Raw genomic sequence first — 18932 nt, forward strand, 5'->3', positions numbered from 1 at the left:
AAAACACCTGCAGCACGTCCCTGTCCCCTGACAAAAACAGAAACCACAGCATGTGAGGAGTCATATCAAAAGTATTTTATTTCACAATTCTTTACAAAATAATATGTAAAAGGTGTATTGTTTAACATACAAATGGTAAATATACAAGGGGGAATACCAGGGTCAGGTAAAGCTCATCCAGCCCCTTGGTGCAGGGTCCCCTCCTGGAGCATGTCAGAAGTTCACGTGGCTCCTGATGTCATTGATCTGTTTCACCATCTCCCGGATGTGTTCTCCCCTTCAAGAAAAAATAACACAAGTCAAAAGGCTGCACAGAGCTAGGAAGGAAGGGAAACACTTCAGCTGGTAGGAGCAGGGAATGGGAGCAGTGCCTGTCATCCCAGGCTGGGTTACAGACTGCCCTGGGATCCTGGGCAAAAAGCATTTCCATACATCTGCTCAAAGTACTGCTCTCAGGAGCTGCAGGTCCTGTGCTTCAGCCCCTCTGCCCCAGCATGGTTTAAATGACACCTGAGACACCTGAACTGAAGGTGAGTGCCAGGGCTCAGCTTCCTCAGGAGGAGCCCAGCTTGCACTTACTCCTCTTTCAGGACAGCCTGGATGCACTTGCTCTGGTAGGCACTGAGGCTGATGCTGGGTTTGCGGGGGCTGCGCCCCTTCTCCATCTGTTTCTGTTGGTATTCCTTTTTCATTTTCACCTGGGAGTTGAGAAAAGAGAAGGCCCCAATCAGTGCTGGTGCTGCCTGCCACAGTGGAAGCCTGGTAATTACAGACTGCTGTGTTGTACTGCAATTCATTGGTTCTTTTTGGGTTCCAATCTGTCTGCTTTTGCACTTCCAACAAAGAGAAGAAACGTCCCTGCCAGGCTGAGGAAGGGGGAGCTCTCTGAGGGCTTACAGTGTGTGCAAAGGTTCTGTCTGTATTACCACCGAGGGCCCAAAGCCCCTCTAGTACATTGCTGCTAATTAACACGAGTACAGCATCACTTGGTTGGCAGGACTCATCGGTCAGCACTGAGGGAGGAGCTCAGTAACCTCCCAGCCTGGTCATTCCTCCTCTCACCTGTCTGATAGCATTGCTCAGGTGCTGCAGCTGGTCATGGATTGTCTGCAGTTCCTTCTTCATATCTTTTTCAGTGTCAGATAGAACAGGAAGCTGAGAGTGGAAACTCCGAAGGACTTTCTTCATCCTTTGAAAGCAAGAAATGTCTCTGAGTTAACCTCCCTGGTCCCCAGCTCTGCTCAAACACCTGCAGCCTGGTGTTTTGGCCATGCTTCCCAAGTCTCAGGGGCTTCACCTTCCCCTTCCAGCTGGTCTCAGGTGGCATTTCTGAGCATGGGGCTGGCTCAGGCTGGGCCTGCAGACCAATCACACCAAGCCCAGCCCAGGGAATTTCAGAAGCCCAGTCCTGTAACTAACCAGTGCAGCAGCTCCTGCCCACTTTGTTCTACCACACCTGCAAACTCTATGAAATAGAGTCCTGTGTGCACTCACCTGTTCATGATGTCTTCTTGCTTCTCTTTGGCTTCCTCATACTTGTCAGCCAAGCGCTCGGCCATTTCTCGCAAGCTTTTCCTTAAGGTGAGGGAGAAACAGTTCCTTACTTAGATCCACACACGGGACAAGCCAGGGTGTGGGAAAAGGACAAGGAAGATGAATAAGGCAGCTGGAGGAGGGAGCAAACCAGCAGGCTGGGAATGCCTTCACTTGTCACCTGTTCCACACAGGGCCGTCTCCAAACCACCACAGGTGCATCATTCCTGAGGTTTGACTGGATAAAGGAGACAGGCTCTACTCACCTCTCCTCTCGACAGTAATTCAGATCCTCCAGTTGTTTCTTTTTCTGTCCCCACAGCAGCTTCACTCTGAAGTAAACACAAACAAACAAACAAAAAAAATCAAACCACTTGCAACCAGGTGAATCAGGATTTACACCACAGAGAAAATGCTGGGAGTGGGAAGAACTAAAGACACTGAAAAGGGGGCAGTGAGAAAAAACTCCCATTTTGTCCTAACTATAGTGTAAATAACTGACTATGATTTGAAGCAGCAGAGACTTAAGGGAATTTTCCTTTGTCAGGATTAGTGCTGAGGTCAGACTTCCTGCCACCCACAGGCCCAGGCAGGCAGACAACACCATGAGAAAAGTATTTTATCTGTGTGTGTGTTTACCATTTTTTTCTTCCCCTATAAGCCACTACACAGATCAACTACTAAACTCAGCCCTGCTTTTCCTGATAACTTAGTTTTAAGTTCTGGTATTCATTGTAAGTTTTACATTCAGTACATTTACTCATTCACCAGGATTAGACCCACAATGCTGCTGTGTCACAGAGACATGCCAGCACATTTTTATGAGAGTTTTGCATTACCTTTGCTGAATCTCCTCTTTTGCCAGGTCCTGTTTCAGTATATATTCCTCTCTGAACACCTGGGTAGCTCTGCTGAGAAGCTGAAGGCATTCTTCAGGGGGAGGAGCAGCATCTTTATCTGCAGATCTTAAGATTGAGATTTTTGCCATCTTACATGTTCCTTTGGAAGGCTAAACCACTTCCAGTGTTTATGGTAAAGCTCGGGGGGGGTCTGTTATGAAAGTGAGGGACTACAATGGAATCCCTTTGACATGAGGAAATCCCAAGGTAGCTTAAGATACTCCAAACCCAGTGGGCCAAGCAATGAGAACCTCATCAGCTGAAGGCAGCCCTGCTTTGAGCAGGAGCCTGGAGCTGGGTGATCCCCTCCCAGCCTGCACCATCACAGGGCTGGGTGCCATCCCCCCAGGGACACAGGCACCAGTCAGTGGCAGGAGCTGTGCCCAGCACCGCCATGCCCAAGGCCATGTGCTGTTCAACAGGAGCTGGCCAGCACCCAGTGTTCCCAAGTGTTCCCCCTCAGGTGCCCCAGGGTTCTGCTCACTTGAGGTGCAGGGGGTTGGTAGAGCTGCGCTGCAGGATGCCCTGGATGTGCTTCTCAAAGGAATGCTCTGACTCAGCCACGATGCGCAGCGGGGACATGGCCAGCTCCTTGTCCTCTCTGGTGCACAGCAGGGGAGGGGAGGCAGGATGGACAGTGCTCCTGCCACACAGCAGCACAAGAGAACGCATCAGACCACTCACACTGAAACAGGTCAGAGCTTCCTCACTGGAACTCCCCTGCTGTGGAGTCCTGCAGGGCAGGTAAAGCTCACATCCCCACAGCTGTTTGGTCACGGCTCAAACTAGCAAGAATCATAAATATCCTTTGGCTTAAGGAGAAGAAAGTTCCAGAACAAGGCAGGCAGGCACTGGAACAGCAGCATGACCTTCTCCACAAAGCACCCTGCCCAGTCACTGCCCACCTGTGTGAAAACAGTGAAATAAATAAAAGGTCTCTAGGAGAACCTGATGTTAACACTGGCTCTGCTGATGGTACCTGTCCTACCTTAAACAGTATCCTACAAAAAATAAGCTGAAAATAGTGTCACCCCCTCAAGGTGTTCATTTCATTGTGCAAATGCACATTACCACCACTCTGTATCTTTGCCACCACCTCCAAAGAAAGTAACTGGAAGCACAAACAAAAATCCTACTTCTGTTTTTCCCCTTTCAGGCACACAACCTCAGCAGCCCATTAAGATCATCAACACCACTGAAAAACCCCAACAATACCATCAAGAACATTTTTTTTGTCCCAATACTCACTAAAAGTGACCTAATTAATTATATCCCCTACAAACACCTCATCAGCAGTAGGTAACTACTACAGTAACACTTCAGTGCTCAGCCAGGGAGTGTTCAGGAAGCAAAACTTCATGGTGTGTCCTAAGAGCTGCAGAAGCATGGGGTGAAACAATCAAAGAGTAATTGAAAAATAGGAATATCCTTTTTTGGTCCTTTCCATGCAGTCATGGACTTCAACTAAGAACCACATACAAGAGAGGCCTTGTAATGCACTCATAGCTGTTGGTGATGCAAATCATTGTGGGCCCCAGGACATCAGAAACGATCCAAAATCCTCTAATTGGAGCAGGCTGCCTGAAGGGAAGAACACAAAAATTACCCAGTCAGGAAAGTTCTTTATTCCTGAAATTGTGCAGGTTCACTCTTTTGGAAATGCTCCAAGGTCAGGTAAATGGAAGTGAAAATTTCTGCTAGTCTGACAGGTGATTTTCAGACAGAAACACAAGAATTTAAGCTACTACCCTAACTGTGCAGTAAGAATCCTGATAGACAAATTGCTCAGTTGTATTGTTTGAAATCTTTTGAGCTTACTTTAATTGCAAGAATGCAGTAAAAGGTGACAAATCATAAATCTTTTCCATAGTAAGTCCCCAACTGGAAAGCAGTTGAGAAAGAGTTTGGTTTTTTACCTGCATGGCAGTGGTTTTGTACAAAGAATGTGTTCAACAAAGCACTTCTGTTCTGCTCCCAGCTCTTGTAAACTGTCTTTGTCTTCCTCATCTACAAGCAGACAAGTCAGGATGCAACAGATCCATTTTGCAGGGTGAAGGATTCAGTAGTACCTGCATCCACCAGCCTGTTACTGGCAGATGTTCATCTGTTCCCCACTTTTCTCGCTTACCTGAACCAAGGAATTTGTGCAGTTTATTGATCCATGTCAAGCCCACACTGTGGACACCAGCTTCGTGTGTGCAGTGGTATCTAGAGGGACATTTGGGATCTGAAATTGAAGCAGAAAATGTAAGAGATGGCACTGAACTGAGAAAAACTCACCCTTCACACCTGCACTGCTGATCCTGTGTATCAACTTAGTGTCCAGTCAGCTTTAACATCTTAGTGCAAGCACCAGAAACAGACAGACATGTGTTAGAGTCTAACATACTGATGAGTTGTTTTGAACCCTTTCTAGCACACCACATCTGCATCACTCAGATAGATTTCCAATGGCAGATTATTAAAACTAGCAGACCAGCATTCTGACAAGCTGCTTGCTCCCAAAGACCCAACCACTTTGTCCTGCCCCCAATTCCATGGGAAAAGCAGGTCCTTCCCTCAGAGGATCACCCTCCCCAAAGCACTCACTCACACTCACAGGTCAGCATAGATGCAGAAACTTCTGCTTTATAACCCTCAGATGACAGGATTTAGTACTGACCATGTGTGATCTACACTGGAGCCCCTCCTAGGCTTGCTCTTTCCACAGCTTTGAGAGCATCAGGCAAATCCTTACTGTGATTCCCCTGTTTGTCTGACACCAGTGAGAACATGCAAATAACTGGATCCTAAATGCATGGAATAAAAAGCCATGAGCTGAACAACAACCCTACCTCTGTGCAGCTTGATTGGGCAAGAGAAGTCAGACTCCAGAGGATCTTCCTCGTCTCCTGTTGCCAGTTTCAGTGCAAGTTCCAGCTCAACACATTCAAACACGTACAGGGAAGGAATAAGATCGGATCTTGGGTCCCAGGACTTCTCTGACTGTAAAGAGCATTGAATTCTTCTGTCAGACATCATTTAAAAAGCATGAAGAAAGAGTTACAAGTTTTAATTGTCAAGGAATGTAGTTCAAGTTTACTTTAAAAAAATTAACTCAAACCCAGGGTTTTTCAGAAAATCCTTCTTAAATTAGATCCTAGTAAATTTGATCAAAAACTGATCTACTGTCAGGGTACACAGGACTGAAAGTTAAAATAAAAGTGTCAGGGAGCCACAGGGACTGGCTGAAACAGGAGAAAGACTCACTACCTCATTCCAAAAGAATGCAGCTTTGGCACTTGGCCCACACTTCCATGCATCCTGCCACCTTGCAGCAAGAACTTGGATTAAAGAAACAAAAATACCTACAGGAAAAAAACCAAACCAAGAGAAGGTACCTGCTCATCATCCTCCTCTCCATCCAGCACCACACAGTGGTAGAGCATCCCTGACTCGGTGGCAATGACCAGGATGTTGGGGATGCAGGGCAGGCACAGCACGGCGCAGGCGTCGTAGCCGTAGTTGTCCTCGGCAGCCGGGTGCATGGGCAGGGGCCCCAGCAGCTTCCCCAGGCTGCCCGTGCTGCAAGGAACACGGGTTTGTCTCAGCACCACGGCTGCAAGGCACCTCCCACGGCTGTCAAACAATGGCTGGGAGTTCTGAGTCCCACTGGACTGCTGCAGATTGCAAGTCTGACCTGCAGCTCCTTGGTGGAGATCTCAGAGGGGAAATCAGAGCTCATTTTATTACATTTTATGCTTTGAAAGCAACCAAAGCTACACTGCAACAATTCACGAGGAAACATTTGCATACGAGAACAGAAAATACACATGGAAAGCTCAAGTTAATGATTACTCAACTGGTTTCTTGCACTTCACATGCAGCATTTTGAGTTGTGGCACTTGTTTGGGCAGAACTTTAGATGGACTAAAGCCATCTTACTGCCTGTAGACAGATCTCACAGTGCTGTTTCTAACCCAAATACCACACTCTTTAATAATCAGCTACACAAGATCTAACTTGTAAGTCTTGCACCATCTTCTCAGTTTTCTAAAGTAATTCCTTCTTGTGTTATGTTTATATTTTTGATTAAGCATCCTGACTTTTCATCACAGAACATGCCTGTGAACCCCCTATGCTCTTCAAATATTTCTTTTCCTAGGATGCCCTTGGCTCAATGAGCCTCATCCAAAGCTAAGGATGTCTGTGCCACAAAATACACTGGAGACCCACTGATCTTTTTACAGCCCTGTCTCTTCATATCAAATTGCTGGTGGTAAATAATGCATAGCACATTCTGAGCAGTGGAAGCTGCACCCATGTTTGGGTTTGGATTCCAGTCTATCAGCACTGCCACAGAGACAGAACAGGCTGCAATACAAGAAAACTCAGCCCAGCATCCCTCACAGAGTCCCAGCCAAGCTGAGAGGTGACTCTCTCACCCCAGCACCGTACATGTAAGCACCCCATGAGCCCTGAGGGTCAGAGCCTACCTCTGGAGCAGGCTGACGTAGGTGAGGAAGGTCTCTCCATTCTCATAGAGGATGTACAGGGGGTAGCCCAGCACCTCCTCGCTGCCGCGCTGGCCCAGGACGTGCTTCGGCACCGGCACCTGCGGCCCGAAGTCGAAGGCCACGGCCGTCTCGCCCAGGGACGCTGTGTAGGCTCTCCTGGGACAGGGCACAACCAGCTGGGCTCAGCAAGCACTGAGAGCACAGAGTGTAACCTGCTCCTCAGGGCTGTGCTGCCAAACCCCTGCCAAACCCCATCCCAGCCAGCAATCCAGCTACAAAAGGCTGTAAGTGACACCCCAGTCATGGCACATCACTTCTGCAGTGCCCCCACAGCTTCAGAGGACACAGGAGGGGTTCTGGTACTTCCTGGGAGGCACACCACTCTGTGGTGCAAACCAGGCCAAGAGGGAAAGGAAAGGATAATCTATTTTCTACATTCCTCACTCAAAAACCCCTTCTTAACCCCACCCTAAAGTCAACGTGTGGTTTTCAAGCTGCTATTCTGACAAACACTTGACTGTACAATTTGTCACCACTTTGTTTTAGAAGGATGGGGGAGAGGAAAGGAGAGGGAAAGAGAGAGGAAAGAAGAGAAAGAAAGAAGAGAAAGAAAGAAGAGAAGAAGAAGAGAAAGAAGAAGAGAAAGAAAGAAGAGAAAGAAAGAAAAGAGAAGAAAAGAGAAAGAAAGACAAGACAAAGAGAAGAAGAAGAGAAGAGAGAAAGAAGAGAAAGAAGAGAAAGAAGAGAAAGAAGAGGGAAAAGTGTAGGTATTCTGCTATGAAGAAGTGCTAGCACTACAGAATTCATATCAGATTTTCAGGCACATTTATCACTTATTCACTGAAAACACAACAGAATACTCAATATTCTGCAAAAGCATTTCAAAATACAAGAAGCCACACTCACCCTGTTTTGATGGTAAGAGTCTCCTCCTCAGTGTCTGAAAGCACAATCACTTTGATGGGTGTGTGAGGCACCTTCAGACTGTAAAACCTGGGGGAAAGAAACAGCAGCCATGTTCACTCTGCTGGCAGTGCTGCACATTCCCTGCTGACACAGGAACATCAGCCACTCTCACTCCGTAATTCCCCCCATCCTACTTTTTCATTGCTAACTCTGGTAGAAATGGCAGGATGCAAATACCCAGTGACAAATGAAGGCTGGACATGACAAAAAAAGCACATTTCAGATATTCAGCCACAAATGGGGCTTACCTGATGGTGTTGTCTGATGTCAAGAGCACAATGTGGGGCTCCATGGTGTCACAGGGGTACCAGGCTGCATGCTTTAGGGTCAGGGATGTTGAGCTGGTGAAGAACCGCTCCGCAATAGGAATGGTGCTGCAATACAGAGCAGAGACTTGCACTGGGACCAGAAACACACAAGCTACTTCTAAAGGGAAGTGGGGGCAAGAAGAGCTAGAGACTCAATGAAAAGGTTTCAGAGTCTTTATCTTGTACTACTCTGAAAGTTGGAAAGGCAGCTTTAACTTGAAAGCCCTCTATTATTTCCCCCCAAATGTCTGGTTTTAGCTGCCACAGCTGAAAGATCCCAGAGGAGCTGCCCCATCTCTGGACATGTCCAAGACCAGGTTGGGCAGGGCTTAGAACAACCTGGTCTAGTAGACGGCGTCCCTATCCATAGCAGGAGTTGGAACTTGCTGGCCTTTAAGGTCTCTTTCAACCCAAACCATTCCACAATTCTGTGGAAAGCTAGGGAATACTAGGGGAGCATCTTGCTCCTCAGCAATTGCAACAACTTTAGAAGATCATTTATTTGGGTTGCTTGAAAAGCAGCAAGTATTTGAGTCAAAATGATTTCATTTGTGACTGCCCCACAACCCCAATACAACCTGTACCTTCCACCAGTGCCTTCTGTATCAACCTACCCCCAAGAAAGGGAGGCTGTGGAGGAAGAGTAGCAGGACAAGGGTGTCATTAACCACCTGAGGTCTCACCCACCTGCAGTTCACGGTGGGTTTCCCCCCTTCAAACTCGGAATTCTTGCCCCAGCGTTTGGGCAGCTCCAGCACCATGAGCCCCTTGGTACCAACGAGCGCCACATGGTGCTGGGCAGGGCTCAGCAGCGTCTGGTGCACGTCGAAAAGGGGCGGGTTTATGCACAGAAGAGTCTGAAAACAGAAACGTTACAGGGAAGCACAAGCCGTTTAAAGCACTCAAAGCAAAGTATAGCTCATGTTTATTTTGGATGGTGATTTACACGGCACGGAATGAGGCACACAGCAGTGGGTTCCTTGGGGAAAGACACCCCAGGGCAGGCTGAGGGACGATGTTCCATCAAGGAACAGACCCCCTCAGCCCCGTGCCCACCATGGCCCTCCTCCCCTCACAGCTCGCATTCCCCCACATCCTCTCTGTCCCGTTTTTAACACTCTCCACACATCCCCACACGCCCCTCTTCCCTCACGGTCCCGCCCAGCCCCTCACACCCCCTCCCCTCCTCAGGGCCCCTCACACCCAGCCCAGCCCTTCTCTACAGGACTCCTCATCTCACACCCCAAACGCCCCCAGCCCGGCCCCCTCCTCTTATCCCCTCGCAGCCTCCCCATTCCCTCACACCGCCCGCCCCAGCCCCTGCTCCCCTCAATCCCCCTCGGCCCTCCATCCCCTCACCCCCTCCCGCCGGCGCTGGGCGCGGGCCGTACCTGGTAGCGGCCGAGCGCGGCGGGGTCGGTGCCGGTGCCGAGGCGGCGCAGGCCGATGGCGAGCAGGGCGGCGGCGGGCCCGTCCCAGAGCAGCAGGTCGGAGCCCAGCCCGCACAGGAGGTCGCGGAGCCGCGGCGGGTGGGGGGCGGCGGGCGCGCGCTCGCGGAGGCGGCCGAACAGCGCGTGCTGCGGCAGCGCCGTGCGCCACTGCTCAGCCGGGCCGCACTCGGCCGCCATCGCCCCGCGCGCCGCGCCGCCCTGACGTCACCGCCCGCGCGGCCAATGGGCGCCGCCTCCCGCGGACTACATTTCCCGGCGTGCCCCGCGGCCCCGGCGATCTGTGGGCTCGGCGCGATGGCGGCGCCGGTGCGGGGGCACCGAGCGCGGTACAAGAGCCCGGGCGGGCCGCCCTGGAGGGAGACGTACCGCAGGGTGAGCGGGGAGCGGGCTGCGAGGGCGGGGACGTGGGCTCCTCCTCATTTGGACCTAATTCGATCCTCCCGGGGCTGGCCGTAGTGGTCCCGCTGGGGCGGGTGAGGCGCGCCCCGTCCGAAACTCTCTCTTAGGCACGTCCCGAGCTCCTTCTGCGGGTGCTCAGAGCTGTCCCCGCTGGGAGCTGTCATCCAACTCCCCTGCAGCCCGTCCGGGACATTGCCAGCCCTGGTCCCTCCCCCGTGCCCCCCTCAGGGATTCCCAGTCTCTCGGCCCTGTGGACACGCCTCCGCCGTGTCTCCCCCCGGCTCCCCCAGCCCCGGTGCCCGCCGTGCCCCCCTCAGGGATTCCCGGTCTCTCGGCCCTGTGGACACGCCTCCGCCGTGTCTCCCCCCGGCTCCCCCAGCCCCGGTGCCCGCCGTGTCCCGCCCCAGCCGGCGCTGACGGCCCCGGGCGCTCTCCCCTCCCCGCAGCGCTGCATGGAGCGGCTGAGGAGCAGCCGGGCCAAGCTGCTGGATCGCTACCGCCAGGCCGGGGACGGGGCGTGCGGGGCGGCCCCGGGCGCGCTGCTGGTGCAGGAGGTGATGGAGCTGGAATGGCAGGAGCTGCGGGACAGGCTGCCCGGCCTCGGCGGAGAGCCCATGGAGCAGGTCAGTGCTGGGTCCCCGGAGTCAACACACGTTGGTGATACGGGAGTAGCAAATACAGCTCCCTGCGGGTCTGACTTCAGCTTCTCACTGGAGCCGACAAAACTCAAGAGCTTCAGGGTTTCCTGTTCTGCAGCTCAGGCAGGGCGTTGAGCTGTGAAAGTGCCTTTGGGCATGAGTGGGGAAATTCCTTATTTCTTTCATAAACAGCCTGTGGATCACAGCAGAGGGTTGGTTTCCTTATCTGTGCTTTTTATAGCTGGTTGTCACTTCCCTCTTCTGAGAATGGAAATGAAACCTGAATGTCTTAAAAAGCAAGTTCTTGGACAGGCTGTACTAGGATGCATTCTGGCTGGCTCTGCACTTGTGTTTACAGTACAGACTGCTTCCCACAGTGCATGGGTTTGCAAGTAGAGGGATTTACTAGACAGGAGAATAAGAGTGGATTTATGATGCTCAGTCAGGTGCTGGAAGTGAGAAAGTGGCTGGAATGGGAGGATCACTGACTGATTCACCTTTCAGATGCTGGAGGACCCTGATGAGCTGGCAGTGCTGGAAGAGATCCAACAAGAACTGATCTTGCAAGGTAAGATCTTTGCACATCTTCTGACTCCTCTTTGATGTGTAACTTCCTGGTAATGCAGAGGAGCTGAGGTTGTACTCCTTGGTTCTTGCAAACCACGTGATACAGGGGAAGAGCCTCCTCAGAAATCTTGTTGAGGCTTTGAGATATTGAGACCTCCTCTCACAGTTTTAAGAGTATAAGTGGCATTTTAAGGCCAGAGAAACAGGACTGAGATCTTTTAGCTCTAGGAACCTTTATAAATTAATTCAGGATGTTTCTAAAGTGCTGATCAGAAAGTAGAAAGAGATGAGCTGAGCCACAGAAAAAAAACCAGATTATCAGGAATGATTTCACCAAGTGCAGAAATCTGAGCCAGAGGAGTAAAAGTTCTTAGAAACTCCTATCCAGCCCCGCCTGCATCAGCCCAGCAGCTGTGCCTGTGCTGCCCAGCAGGCCCTGAGGGTGCTTTGCTGTGCTGTGTTGTTGCAGAGCAGTTGGTCATCGAGGAGTACGAGCGGAGCCTGCGCTTCGATGAGGAATGTCTCAACGCCATGCTGGACGGCCTGGATGCCACTGACAGGGTCATCTGCCCTGTATGTAGGAAGTAAGAAAGCCCTTGGCATTGGAATCAGATTCCTCACTCTCCTGCAGCAGTCTGGGCTTAGAAACGTGCAGAGAGGCTGCTGTTTATTTCAACAAAATAGAAATGCCTGAGCAATGATCTAAATCTTATTGGGGGGATGTTGGGTTGGTTTTGGGGTTTTTCTTGCTAAAATCTTCTCTTGTTCGGGGTGCCATGATGCTCATTGTTTGGTCCTCCCAGGAATAACCTGACTGTGAAGGCTCACTTGGTTTGTTGCCAGTGTGGATTGTACATCAGCACACAGGTAAGCTGCACTGTGAAACTTTGTGTGTGGCACCCCTGCTGCTGCAGAGGCAGCTTTAAGCTACAGACAGGAACTTCAGCTGACTTTTAATGAATTATTCTCAGGATATGACAGAAGGGAAGCTTCGGTCACTGCTGGAAAGCACCTTGACAGAGCACAGTCAGAGGTGCCTGCACAGCCCCGAGTTCACAGTCACCAGTGGCATGGAGGAGGAAGCCAGTCTGCTGATGAGCTGCCCTGTGAGTGCAAATGTCAGGTTCCTGGAAAGGATCCCTGCTTGGATCCATGGCTCAATGACATGGGCAGAAACCACAAGTCTGTTGGTCCCTGGGTTTGTGTGGCTGTTTTTCACAAAATTCCTTGGAAATGGCTTTACCTTTGACCACCAGTAACCATAAAAGAGAAGTTCCAAAGTACACACCTTTAACTGCTGGATTAGGGAATCTTTCAGGGACCTGTCAAATTCAGTGCCCTAACTTTAGCCAGCAACTTCTAAGCCTTGTGTGCACCATCTGATAAGTGGTTCATGAAGCTTTAAAAATTACTTAAGCCTCCTGAAAGAACTTCATCCAGGTATCTCAGAGAACACACAGCAGCCCTTAGGCTCAAGCTAGAGCTGGTGCTTGCTTTGCTATGTAAAACCTGTGTGAGTATAGTGGTAGGGGCAGAGCATTTCAAATACAGCCATGGAATTTAAGTTGGAAAGACCCCTAGGATCAAGTCCAGCCATTCCCCTAGCACTGACAAGGCCACAACTGACCCATGTCCCCAAGTGCCACATCTACATGTCTTTTTAATCTCTCCAGGGATGGTGGCTCCTCCACTACCCAGGGCAGCCTCTGCCAGTGCTCAACAACTCTTTTGTGATTTTTTTCCCCCCAATTGAATAATTTTTCCTGTTCAAATAGTTTTGAACTTTACATATTAACACAGTTCTCTGTTCAACTTTTTTGTGAAGGTCTGTGACTCCTGGATGATTCTCCTCTAAGGTGGTTGAGCTGCTGCTTTACTTCTGGAATACTTCAATACTAAACTTCACCCAGAGCTGCTAGGACTCTTGTGTACATATTTCTAACTGCTGTGTCAAAAAGACACTTCAAAAGGCACAGTATTGCCTTGATCTGCACTTTTAACCACACAGGACATGTTTTGAAATAAATATATTTAGTTTATTTTGGCCTTGGTGTTGTCTTTAATACTACATCAGTGATCTCACAGCTCATGTTAGACTTCAGCTTTGAGTTTAAATGAACCTTAAATAAAGAAACTAACTTAAATAAACTTAAAACCTTCAAACAGCAATTGGAGACACTGGTTTAAGTAGAAGTGCTTGGCCATCACTGCCACAACTACTGTGAGCTCTGCCATGACTTTCATGGCAGCTCTGGTACAGCAGGAAGAAGAGAAACCACCCTTTTCAATGATATGTTGAACAGTTTTTATTCTTCACATTCACTCTTAATTGTACAAAAAGCCCCATGCAGGGCGAGGCAATTCTGGCCTGTAGCACTGGAGAACTTGATTGGGGCTGCACCATCACTACAACTCCCCACATCCAAGTGAGAATCCTCCTTCTCCACCTTCCACGTTACTTACTCTCTGTATCCACTGTGAAGATATATTTGGGTATTGCTGGATGAAGCAGCACTGTGGAATACCCACGCTTGAGGCTGAGTTTCCTAGCCTGACCTACTGACATTTGACAAAGCTTTTAAGGTCTTCAAGGAATTTGATGTACTCCTGGTGCTCCAGGGCAGTGCTGAGCTCTATTAACTCATCAGCAAAGGCGTTGTCCACTCCTCTGTCAGCCAGGAAATCCATCAGGTGATCGTAGAGAGCCTGGAGCAAGGAACAGAAACCTTCCTTAGTGGAACACACCTGGGCAGGGGGTGCATTAACATGGCCCCTGGCACTTCCTCCCAGGAAAATCAGGCCCAGCTCCCACTGCTGCCTTTCATATTTCCCAGATTCTGCACTCATCAGTGTGTGACTGAACTTCATTTTCAGTGTTGGCAAGTTCTCCTCACAGCTCTGTCACACAAAACAATCCTTCTCCAGCCCCCGAACCAAGGACACCGCTGCAGCTTCAGCCCAAAAAGTGCAAACAACAGGGAATTGAGGAGAGCAAACTGGGAGGATGGGACTGTATCACCTGGAGCTGGAATTGGACTATTAACCCCAATATGGAAATGGACCAAAACTTATAAAAGTGTGAAAATCATGACTCATCAACCATCTTGGGTGTAGCCCTGGCTGGGCTCTTGTATTGCCCAAGGTGTATCCTTTAAGGCCTTTTAAGAAATCCCTATTTTATTCCTTCAACACTGTCTGCCCTCTGTTCCAGGCAGCCTCTCAAGGCACCACCCCAAGAGGGCAGGCCTGATTTCAGGTGGAACATTTGAACAGAAAGGGCCATGGAACATGTAATAAAACCCAAACCCAACACTACAAATGAGCTGCAGCCTGGAGATGATCCCCAGATTGTGGAGTCATCAGGGGAAGTGTGTCAAGGATGACACAGACCGAGCTCTGCCTGTCCCCTCTACCCAGGGGTGAACACTTTGGAAAGGTATCTGATGTACAAGTTTGTTTGAAGGGCTTAAATGTTACAGTCATGAACTTGACCATTTCCTTTTCATACATATTTTAAATTAATGTCTTAGGGGAAAAAAGGAATAATCAGTGTGGGATAGTCTACAGCACACTGAGCAATTTTAACATCAGTGCTTCTCAAGGGGATACACTCTACACTTACTTCTACTTTCAGTTTTAAACATGACAGACTCAAACTAAAAATTGTATCTTTTTAAATCCTGGCATTGAGAACATAAGAACACACAGATTGTAGTGCATATTTTTAGTGCTACAAGTCCAACAACACACCTGGAAAACCAGGACACAATGTATTTTTTCAGATACCACACACAGGTGCTTTTATCTACACATGGTGTCTGATAAGCCACATTGTTAAACACACAGATCAAAAGATGTTTAACAAGTGTCAAACCATTTCCAGAATGCGATTCCCTGCTGAAAAATCCACCTACAAAATCTGGAAAGGAAGAAATTCCTCCTGTCTGTCCTGATTCCTGGTAATGCCACCAGCAGTGCACAACCCTGGGACTGTGAAACACTCTCAGTCAGAACCACCAGCTCAGGGGCAGAGCAGGGCCCTGTCTCAGACATCCAGACAGGTTTAAATCCCAAGCCAGGAGCAGAGGGACAGCCAGGTGAGGTGAGCTGAGAGCCCTCTGTGGCCTTTAGCAGCACCTACCCAGTCCAGGGAATCCGTGTTGAGGGTGTAGTTGGTGTCCTTCCAGTCGGCTTCTCCAGTGGGCTGGAAGCTGACCTCCCGAATTGTGAAAATATCACTTTCTTCCTCTCCTTCATGTCCAATCTGAGGCAGGAAAACAAATACAAGACATGCAATTAGCTGCAATTAGTGGGCACACTCAGCCAGCTCATCCCCAGGCTGGGAATACCTCAGGAAAAGCCCCAGGGCCAGACAAGCTGTGCCTCTCCCCTCTCACTGTGCCTGTGAGGACAAGCACAGACCTGCACAGAACTCAGGAAATCCTCTGAGCTTGTGCTGCCATGTAAATCAGCAGCCTGAATTTTACAAATATATAAAAACTTCTTCTGTGCGGTTCTAAATGTGTTCTCATGTCTGTCTCATCTTTGTCAGCCAAGACTGGCTGTTAAACATCTCCTAATATCTACAAAATAAACCACAAATATCAGTGTGAACAAAAGCTCTCTATTTTATTTTCTCCCCTCCTTTTTTAATCCCTACTTGTTTACTGTAATCCAATAAAGAGCCCAATAAGCAGCTGATCAGAAACACCAGGGCAGGATGTGAGGAATGCCATAAACATTTCCTCCCCACTGTTCTTGCCATAATAAATCTTTTTTTTTTTTTTTTTTTTTTTTTGTGATTAAGAAAAATAAAGAAATAAGAGGAGACTAGATATTGTGCTGATTCAGAAAAGCAAGAGATTACAAAGAGCATTTAAATCCAAGAGGGGCACAGTGATACTCACCTCATCTTCAGGGAAATGGCAGTCAAGCACAAGGGTCTGTTTTGTATCATCTTTTATTACTTCCACTACGAAGTTTGGAGTTGATGTAAGTTCAGGCTAAATAAGAGAACAGTTGCATCAGCACTGGAATCTGAACAGGAGCCAAAGCAATCACAGCACAGCCCTGCCAGCACGGGGTATTCCCTGACACCTTCCACTACCCCAGGTTGATCCAAGCCCCATCCAGCCTAATCTTGGACACTTCCAGGGATGGGGCAGCCACAGCCTCCCTGTGCCAGGGCCTCCCCACCCTCACAGGGAACAATCTCTCCCAATACCCAATTCAGCCCCACTCCCTGTCAGTTAAAAGCCATCCCCCCTTAAACTGTCACTCCATTCCTCTCTACAAAGTCTCCCTCTCCCACTCTCCTGTACACCCTTTTGGAAGGTGCTAGAAAGTCTCAGAATTCTCTAATTTCTCTTCTAATTGGCTCCAACTTCCCTAAGGGAAAATTCCAACTTTCATTCATCTGTGTCCCCAGCATTAAATGCACATCAAGGCTAAGTCACCTCCTGCTCATCAGGTTTCTGCTGTTCCTGTGTGTCTTCTTCAGCCGAGGGTGGGATGCTGTTATTGATGTTGAATGTAACCGTTATCCTGCACGAGAAACAGAAACAATTCTTTCCAACACGCCCCAAAAATGCCCAGCAGAATGGGCCTTTTAAGCCCTGGTTGAGGATTCACACAGTGTGAACTAAGCCAGGCACTGCATTTAAAAGACACACCTGGGACAAGCTGCTCCCTCCAAGTGCTCTCACTTTTTAAAGTTTTACCGAACTGTTATTTTTAAAACAGGAGGACCATGTGAAACTTTGTAACACAAAACACAGTAACAAAAAGGTGTGAAAAAAGTGCCTTTGAGCCCAAAGTGGTCACACAAAGAGCCTTTGCTCGGTGCAGCTTGGGCTGGGAGCACACGGAGAAGCCTGGTCACTGTGACCCACCCACCCACCCTCGGGGGATGAGGACCCTTCCCAGACCCCACTCACTTTTCTCCCGCGATCTTCCGCACCAGCTTGGCCTCCGTGCCGTGGACATCGAGCTCCCACCCCCCGGAGACCTTGGGCAGGGACTTGTGCTTCTGGATCTTCTTCTCCTCCTTGATCTCGTCCGTCAGGAACTGTGCAAAGGCTTTGTCTCCTGGGGGGAAAGAAAATGAGGTTAGGGAAAGGGAGAGATGAAGGAAAGGGGTGGGGGGTGAGTTCAGGGATAGGGGTATGGGAAATGGGGATTAGGGAATGGATAGTTAGGGAAAGGGGGGGATAGGAAAAGTGGGATGTAGGGAAAGGGAGGGTTAAGGAAAAGGGGAATGGGGTTAAGGGAAGGGCGGGTAGGAAAAGGGGGTTTGGGGAAATGGGGGTTTGAACAAAAAAAGGGGTTAGGGAAAGGGGGGTTGGGGAAAAGGGAGTTGTGAAAAAGGAGGGAAGGGAAGGGGGAGTTGGGAAAAAGGAGGTAGCGAAGGGGGTGTTGAGGAAGAGGGGGCTTAGGTGATGGCAGAATTTAGGGAAATAGGTGGTTTAGTGAAAACAGGGATTAGGAAAAGGTTGAGTTGCCTTAGGGAAAGAGGGGGGTTAGGGTATGAGGGGGCAGTAAGAAAAGGCCCCGCCGCCCCACGTGCTTCCCAGGATGGAGCGGGCGCAGCGCACGTGTCCTCCCCGCGCCCTCCCAAGGGCAGCCCCGCTCGTCCCCGCTCACCCTCGGTGTGCAGCCCGCCGCAGCCGCAGGACACGCGGCCTGCCGAGCCCCGCCGCGGCCGCAGCAGCGCCGTCCGCCCCGCGCCGCCGCCCAGCTGCCACAGCGAGCGCGCCAGGGCCGGCGCGGCGGCGGGCGGCGGCAGCAGGGCGCGGGGGACCGCGGAGCTGAGCGGGCGGCGCGGCGCGGGGAGCGGCGGGCGCAGCGCGGCGGCGGCGGCGGCGCGCAGGGAGCGGGCGAGGAGCATCGTGCGGGACCGAGCGGCGGCGAGGACGGCCCGCCCCGGAACCGCGCTCCGCTTCCGGCCCCGGCGCGCCCCGCGCGGGCCCCGCGGCCGCGGGTTCGAGTCCTGGACCCGGAGAGACAGCGGGTTCGAGTCCCGGCGCCGGCAGGACGGAGTGTGCCAACGGGGTGCCTGGTTCCTGGGACCCCTGACGATGGAATGGGCAGGGATGGCATGGACACAGCACCCGTACACAACACCCTTCTTGGGGGAGCTCACAAAGAGAGCTTTAGGAATGTAGGAGACATGCACAGGTTTTATTCCAGACATCATCCCACGCCTCATTAGGACTGCCACTGTTCAGAGCATGGCAGTCTCCTCAGAAAAAAAAAATGAATGGTTGGGTTTTTTTTGGTGTATTTTAGAGGAAAGAGTGACTAAGGCAGCGTTTCCTGGCACCAAGCCCTCCCTTTGTCCAAAAGCTGGCACTGGTGCCCACTATGGAGAAGCACAGAAGGCTCATTTGCTGCTCACCTCAAGGCTGGAGCAGGAGAGCATCTGTCCCACCCCATCAAATGGATACTACCCCATCAAAGGACCAGAATTTTAACTCCCAATTTCCCACAGGAATCTGAGCACCGCACACATAAATGGCAGAGTCCATTCTGCACAAGAAGCACAGATTCACTGTGTTACCTTCACATCCTTTAGCCCAGACAATGAACACCCTCCCACGAGACCCATAAACACCAGGACTGATCCTACAATCATTTATTCTGTGCCTCACAAACCAACACACACAATTCGCATTTT

The 18932-nt window shown here is 50.2% G+C and overlaps 3 protein-coding genes across 3 annotated transcripts; 1 reads left to right on the forward strand and 2 right to left on the reverse strand.

Annotated features, from left to right (window-relative positions):
• Nucleotides 1-53: 53 nt before the first annotated feature.
• Nucleotides 54-9851, reverse strand: NUP88 (nucleoporin 88). The gene is made up of 17 exons (XM_030232926.2): nucleotides 9594-9851; nucleotides 8890-9059; nucleotides 8143-8268; nucleotides 7835-7921; nucleotides 6908-7084; nucleotides 5813-5996; nucleotides 5267-5417; nucleotides 4561-4659; nucleotides 4349-4439; nucleotides 3912-4013; nucleotides 2917-3075; nucleotides 2373-2498; nucleotides 1800-1865; nucleotides 1495-1575; nucleotides 1063-1189; nucleotides 580-698; nucleotides 54-277 (listed from the first exon to the last, which is right to left on the reverse strand). Exons 1-17 carry the CDS (start codon nucleotides 9828-9830, stop codon nucleotides 214-216), a joined length of 2166 nt encoding a protein of 721 aa, XP_030088786.1. The 5' UTR covers nucleotides 9831-9851; the 3' UTR covers nucleotides 54-213.
• A 45-nt stretch (nucleotides 9852-9896) lies between these two features.
• RPAIN (RPA interacting protein) lies at nucleotides 9897-13296 on the forward strand. Its single transcript, XM_030231059.2, has 7 exons — nucleotides 9897-10025; nucleotides 10499-10675; nucleotides 11195-11258; nucleotides 11727-11841; nucleotides 12061-12124; nucleotides 12229-12363; nucleotides 13083-13296. The coding sequence occupies exons 1-7, from the start codon at nucleotides 9948-9950 to the stop codon at nucleotides 13110-13112; spliced, it is 663 nt and encodes a 220-aa protein (XP_030086919.2). The 5' UTR covers nucleotides 9897-9947; the 3' UTR covers nucleotides 13113-13296.
• Nucleotides 13297-13548: 252 nt separating this feature from the next.
• Nucleotides 13549-18158, reverse strand: C1QBP (complement C1q binding protein). The gene is made up of 6 exons (XM_018919188.3): nucleotides 17900-18158; nucleotides 17194-17344; nucleotides 16714-16801; nucleotides 16165-16260; nucleotides 15399-15521; nucleotides 13549-13963 (listed from the first exon to the last, which is right to left on the reverse strand). Exons 1-6 carry the CDS (start codon nucleotides 18141-18143, stop codon nucleotides 13814-13816), a joined length of 852 nt encoding a protein of 283 aa, XP_018774733.2. The 5' UTR covers nucleotides 18144-18158; the 3' UTR covers nucleotides 13549-13813.
• Between the last annotated feature and the right edge of the window lie 774 nt (nucleotides 18159-18932).

Source organism: Serinus canaria, chromosome 19, assembly GCF_022539315.1.
Source record: "Serinus canaria isolate serCan28SL12 chromosome 19, serCan2020, whole genome shotgun sequence".
In the NCBI taxonomy this organism is placed as follows: domain Eukaryota; kingdom Metazoa; phylum Chordata; class Aves; order Passeriformes; family Fringillidae; genus Serinus; species Serinus canaria.

Excerpts from the sequence above, each read along its gene's own strand:
- NUP88 (XM_030232926.2), bottom strand. The coding sequence starts at position 9,830 with ATGGCGGCCGAGTGCGGCCCGGCTGAGCAGTGGCGCACGGCGCTGCCG. Across the intron at positions 7,085-7,834 it reads ACTCTTACCATCAAAACAGG|GAGAGCCTACACAGCGTCCC; the intron begins GTGAGTGTGGCT and ends GCCCTGTCCCAG. Across the intron at positions 5,997-6,907 it reads TACGTCAGCCTGCTCCAGAG|CACGGGCAGCCTGGGGAAGC; the intron begins GTAGGCTCTGAC and ends TGTTCCTTGCAG.
- RPAIN (XM_030231059.2), top strand. The coding sequence starts at position 9,948 with ATGGCGGCGCCGGTGCGGGGGCACCGAGCGCGGTACAAGAGCCCGGGC. Across the intron at positions 10,026-10,498 it reads GGAGGGAGACGTACCGCAGG|CGCTGCATGGAGCGGCTGAG; the intron begins GTGAGCGGGGAG and ends CCCTCCCCGCAG. Across the intron at positions 12,364-13,082 it reads GTCTGCTGATGAGCTGCCCT|GTCTGTGACTCCTGGATGAT; the intron begins GTGAGTGCAAAT and ends TTTTTTGTGAAG.
- C1QBP (XM_018919188.3), bottom strand. The coding sequence starts at position 18,143 with ATGCTCCTCGCCCGCTCCCTGCGCGCCGCCGCCGCCGCCGCGCTGCGC. Across the intron at positions 15,522-16,164 it reads GCCATTTCCCTGAAGATGAG|ATTGGACATGAAGGAGAGGA; the intron begins GTGAGTATCACT and ends TTCCTGCCTCAG. Across the intron at positions 13,964-15,398 it reads ACACGGATTCCCTGGACTGG|GCTCTCTACGATCACCTGAT; the intron begins GTAGGTGCTGCT and ends TCCTTGCTCCAG.